Source organism: Armigeres subalbatus, unplaced genomic scaffold (assembly GCF_024139115.2).
Source record: "Armigeres subalbatus isolate Guangzhou_Male unplaced genomic scaffold, GZ_Asu_2 Contig1163, whole genome shotgun sequence".
Lineage (NCBI taxonomy): Eukaryota > Metazoa > Arthropoda > Insecta > Diptera > Culicidae > Armigeres > Armigeres subalbatus.
In genome coordinates, this window is record NW_026941916.1 from 11,876 (window position 1) to 16,525 (window position 4,650).

General features: G+C 36.0%; 1 protein-coding gene across 1 annotated transcript; it reads right to left on the bottom strand.

Annotated features, from left to right (window-relative positions):
- Window positions 1–2,323: 2,323 nt before the first annotated feature.
- On the bottom strand, window positions 2,324–4,362 carry LOC134202328 (uncharacterized). Its single transcript, XM_062677357.1, has 3 exons — window positions 4,029–4,362; window positions 2,778–3,959; window positions 2,324–2,691 (listed from the first exon to the last, which is right to left on the bottom strand). The coding sequence occupies exons 1-3, from the start codon at window positions 4,360–4,362 to the stop codon at window positions 2,324–2,326; spliced, it is 1,884 nt and encodes a 627-aa protein (XP_062533341.1).
- Window positions 4,363–4,650: the final 288 nt, after the last annotated feature.

The following is a 4,650-nucleotide window of genomic DNA, read 5'->3' on the forward strand; positions in this document are numbered from 1 at the left end:
CCTCCACTCAAAATTTCGATCAGCTGTTCGAATCTGTCTCATAAAATGGCTTATACACAGCTTACACGGAAGAAAAAAAAACTTCACAAAGAAACATAGAAACCCATTAATGAGTTAAAAAGTACCTATTTTAAGATTTCATGTATACACTGAAAATTCTAGTTTATTTTTTCAAAATGACCTAAGAAACATATTTTCATGAATGAATTTTAATATTGCGATCAACAGACCAATATGATAGCTTTTGATTGCGGTACACAAATTAATTCATGAAAAAAGGTGACATATGTTCTTTTTAAAAGTTAAGAGTCATTTCTGCCATTTCTTTCCCTATGGGCCGATGTGAGCAGTGAGAAGTGAAAAGTGAAACGTGAGAAGTGCGAAGTGAGGAGTGAAAAGTAAGAAGTAAGAAATGAAAAGGAGAAATAAAAATCACCAGATGATCCGAAATGAAAAGAAAAATGTTTTTCCAAATTTAATCTAGACTATCCTTTGAAAAGAGCTGAAATTTTTTTTGCTAATATTTTCAAATGGATATAATAGAAAAACGACGCATCCCACAAAAAAGTGTTGTATGGGTGACCATCGCAAAATCAGTCAAAATTTCTAGTGAACGAGCCCTACACTGAAAAAAATCAGTTTAAAAATTTTAAAGTCGATTTGCGAAAAAATGCTCTTTTTTATTTAAATGAAATTTTGTCTCAAGATAGGTGATTATGTTCCTTACCAACCGTCCATACATCGCAAGCTGGGCACTCTTAAGGAAAAAAAGTTTTTCTAACAAAAACTTTTTCTTGTCGGAATTATTTTCAGTGTATTTTCATCTGAAACTAAACCAATGAAAGCCATCGTTATAGAACCCCAAGCAAATCTATTTTGTCTAATTTAGTCACTAAATATAGTTTGTTTTTAAATTAAGAGTAATATTAAAAAGGGGTTTATATCTTCAAAAAATATTATATTCCATTATTAGCTTCTTTAGTTGCGACCAGTTACGACCAAAACATTGTACTCTGCCTGACTGTACAGGAATACTTAATATGAGTATATATGTATACATATGTTAAATCCAATTCTTAAAGACACTGAAAAATCAATTCCGTCAAGAAAAGTTTTTGTTAGAAAAACTTTTTTCCCTTAAAAGTGCCCGGCTTGCGATGTATGGACGGTTGGTAGGGAATATAATCACCTATCTTGAGACAAAATTTCTTCCAAATCAAAAAGAGCGTTTTTTTTGCAAATTGACTTTTATTTTTTTAAATTGATTTTTTTAGTGTAGGGGTCTATTTAGAGTTTTCAAAAAGTTTTATTAGAAAGTTTGAATGATTTTGCGACAGTCACCCATACAACACTTTTTTGTAGGATGCGTCGTTTATCGATTATATCCATTTGAAAAAATCAGTAAAAACAAGTTTGACCCTTTTCAAAAGATAGTCTGCATCAGATTTGGAAAACCTAAGTATGCACTTTTCTTGACAAAAAGTCAACTTAACAATAAAAACACTTGCAAGTTCCCAAAAAGTCCTATTTGGCTTCATGCATTTCTATTACATTTCTCGCATAACTTTTCAAAAGGACCTAAGTAACATTTTTTCATGAATTCTCGCTTAACTTTTCAAAAGCACCTAAGTAACATTTTTTTCATGAATTAATTTGAATACTGCAATCAATAGTTTTCATGTTGTTCTGTTGATTGCAGTACTCAAATTAATTCATTAAAAAAATGTTATTTAGGCCCTTTTGAAAAGTTATGCGAGATTTATAGTACAGCAAAAAGCCATCTAGTAAAAAATCTAGATGGATTATTCCATTGCTGACAAACGTTCATTTCGAACCAAAAACCGCAAGTTGCTGATTGATTGTTTTGTCATATACTCTGTCTCGCTCAAACCAACAGCGAATAATCTAACGACTACTTTCACGAACACTTTATTGTCAGATTTTTTGGATATGATACACTGCGCGGCGTTTGTAATGTTCCCAAATGGGTACAGTCATCCCACAGATATGAATAGGCTAAGGTATACTGCACAACCAATCAACTCATGAAATAATAAATAGTCACGTCATCACAGGTTTTGTGGCCGAAACAATAATAAAACAATATTGATTTTCAAGAAAATGTATTGTTTTCACCAAATAATGAAGGTGAATCTCATTTTTATTCAAGTATTCTCTCTTTGACCAACCCACAATTATGGATCAGCTCGATATATCGTCACAGTTATGAATCAAGTAGGCACATATTATGAATCAACCTAAATGATCTTTGAAATTATCAATAAAATTGTTTGAAATGAAAAAAGAAGTTATTAACAAACAATCAATTCCGAAGCGTAGCTTGAGAATCAGTTTTGCGATTGCTCTTTTTCTTATTCTTTTCCTTTGGCATGAGTAGTTTTTGCTCCTTTAGTAGACGACGTTTTTCCATTCGGGCAAGTTTCGAATTTTCTTTCTCTTTCTTATCATTTTCCTTTTTGTTGTGCCACTCTAGCCATTTGCTACTTGTAGCCACAGAAGGGATGTGTTCCACCTTCTTCTTCGGACCTTTTCCTGCAGCATCGCTGATTTTTGGCCAAATTAGCACATCAACAAACGGATCGTCCTCGTTTGCTGTATTTGTAGCTTGGCCATTCAAAGGAAGTTGCACTGAATCACAGTTAGGAGGTACATTTTCTGTATTAGCTTCGTCTGTAGAACAAAAATAAGTTGCTAAAAGTTAAGTACCGTCCTTATGTGATAATGGACCCATTGTCACCAATAATTATAGTACTTACCGTTAATTACAATTGCATCACCAGAAAACGACAGTGCAGGTTCTGTCGGCTCAGCTGAAGTGAAGTTACAGGTAATTAAAGTGTATTGCTCTAAACGTCTTGTGAACATAAGTCCTTCGGATTTATCTTTAATGCTTTTCCAGAAGTTGAATAAAGCCAGTTCCTCATATGGACCGTACCAGAAATCCTTGTCACGATTTTCAGCAAATACCTGGAGCTGAGTTTGATTTAGGCCCATTTCAACGTATTCAAGTTGTCGTACATAATCAATTACAGGTTCCTCAGTAACAGATGTATCAGTGCTGCGTTGTGAATCATCAGCGTTTGCTGGCAGGGTACTAAAGTCGATGGCATCAACATTCCACGGAAAGAGACCACAAAGATGGAAAGCTTTTTTGAGACACTCCTTAGAATTTGTAAAATTTTGTAGTGCCGTATGCAGTAGACTACCAAAATTAGCCTTGTTCACACGTGCACTGCTGTTTCCCAACAAACGTTGTCGGAGCACCTTGCTCCAAATTTGCTTGAACGGGCCGAAAAAGTTTCTGTCCAGTGGCTGCAAAATTCGTGTCGCGTTCGGGTACAAAGAGATCAAAATCAATCCTTGTTGTGCGCAGAACTCAACCAACTCGACGCTTACATGGCTCTTGTGCCCATCGACGAAAATCAAAACCGGAAATTCAGTTCCTTTATCCTTCAACCATGCATACAAGTCATTGACAATGTATTCGTAAAAGGTTTTCGAAGTTTGCCATCCCTCGTCGGAGACTCCAACTGACCAACCTTTGGGTATGTTCTCAACCATTTCCTTGCTTATTCGTTTTCCCGGATACAGGATCATTGGAGGTGTCAAATCACCAGCTGCAGTACTTCCAAACAAAGCAGTATAACTATCCTTTTCCGAATTATTGGTCACAAGATACGAGTTCTCTACATCCGAACACAACGCCTTGTAGCGCTTTGGTACAAGTTGAAATCCAGATTCATCGAAATTCAAAACACGATCTGGATTATCAAAAATAGCCATATCGATGCCGTCCTCCAACAGTAATTTCTCTACCTCTGCGAACCAATTACGCAACTGAGGCTCAGTAACCTTTGCTGCAGCTTTCGACAGGTTGTTGACCAGCTTTTTTTTAATATCCGGATGTCGTGCCAAAAAACGACTGCTCCAGTTCTTGCCTGAAATTTAGTACAAAAAAAAAAGAATCATTAATAATTATTCAGTTGATTAAATTTAGAAATTTTTACTTGGGAAAGTCTCTGGAATGGAACGGTGTTTCCTTATTTTGTCCGCGTAATCTTTAACCGTATGCTTCAGATCAACTTCACAAACAGGAAATCCAGCCTTCGCCATGTAAATCACCCAGTTTTTAATACGGTTTTCTTCCTCCGGCAGCAAGGTGGGGTCGGGACCAGGTAGCAGCTTCCTTTTCTCGTTTTTTACTCGTCGGAAAAGCGTCGTAAAGGGGATGTTGTATTTCTTCGATGTAGCTCTGATGTTGCTGGTCCTCCTGGCTTCGCAAATTGCATCGGAAAGAGTCTGCGCGTCGTATTGCTTCCGGATCTTGACGATACGTCCCATTGTTCTGGTATGAAACGAAAGAGTTAGTCCACTTTTTACTTCGGTTTCCCAGTACGACCAAGCTACTTTGTTTGATTCATAATTGCGGATCATGGAAATTTTACCCACAAATATGGATCAAATCAAATTCACTTTAAAAATATCCTTTTGTTCAAACAATTGGTGTTAGTACACCTGTTTTTGGTATATATTACCTGTAGTTGATGATATGTCCAGATATTTTGCATAAATTTCACAAATTGAAGCAGAAAATAAATTCTGATAGAAGAGCAGCACCTTTATCCAAGC

What these genes read in the sequence shown, in the direction of transcription:
- LOC134202328 (XM_062677357.1), bottom strand. Translation starts at nt 4,362, where the DNA reads ATGGGACGTATCGTCAAGATCCGGAAGCAATACGACGCGCAGACTCTT. An exon ending in CATTCCAGAGACTTTCCCAA is followed by an intron (nt 3,960 to 4,028) that starts GTAAAAATTTCT and finishes ACTAAATTTCAG; the next exon opens with GCAAGAACTGGAGCAGTCGT. An exon ending in TGATGCAATTGTAATTAACG is followed by an intron (nt 2,692 to 2,777) that starts GTAAGTACTATA and finishes TTTGTTCTACAG; the next exon opens with ACGAAGCTAATACAGAAAAT.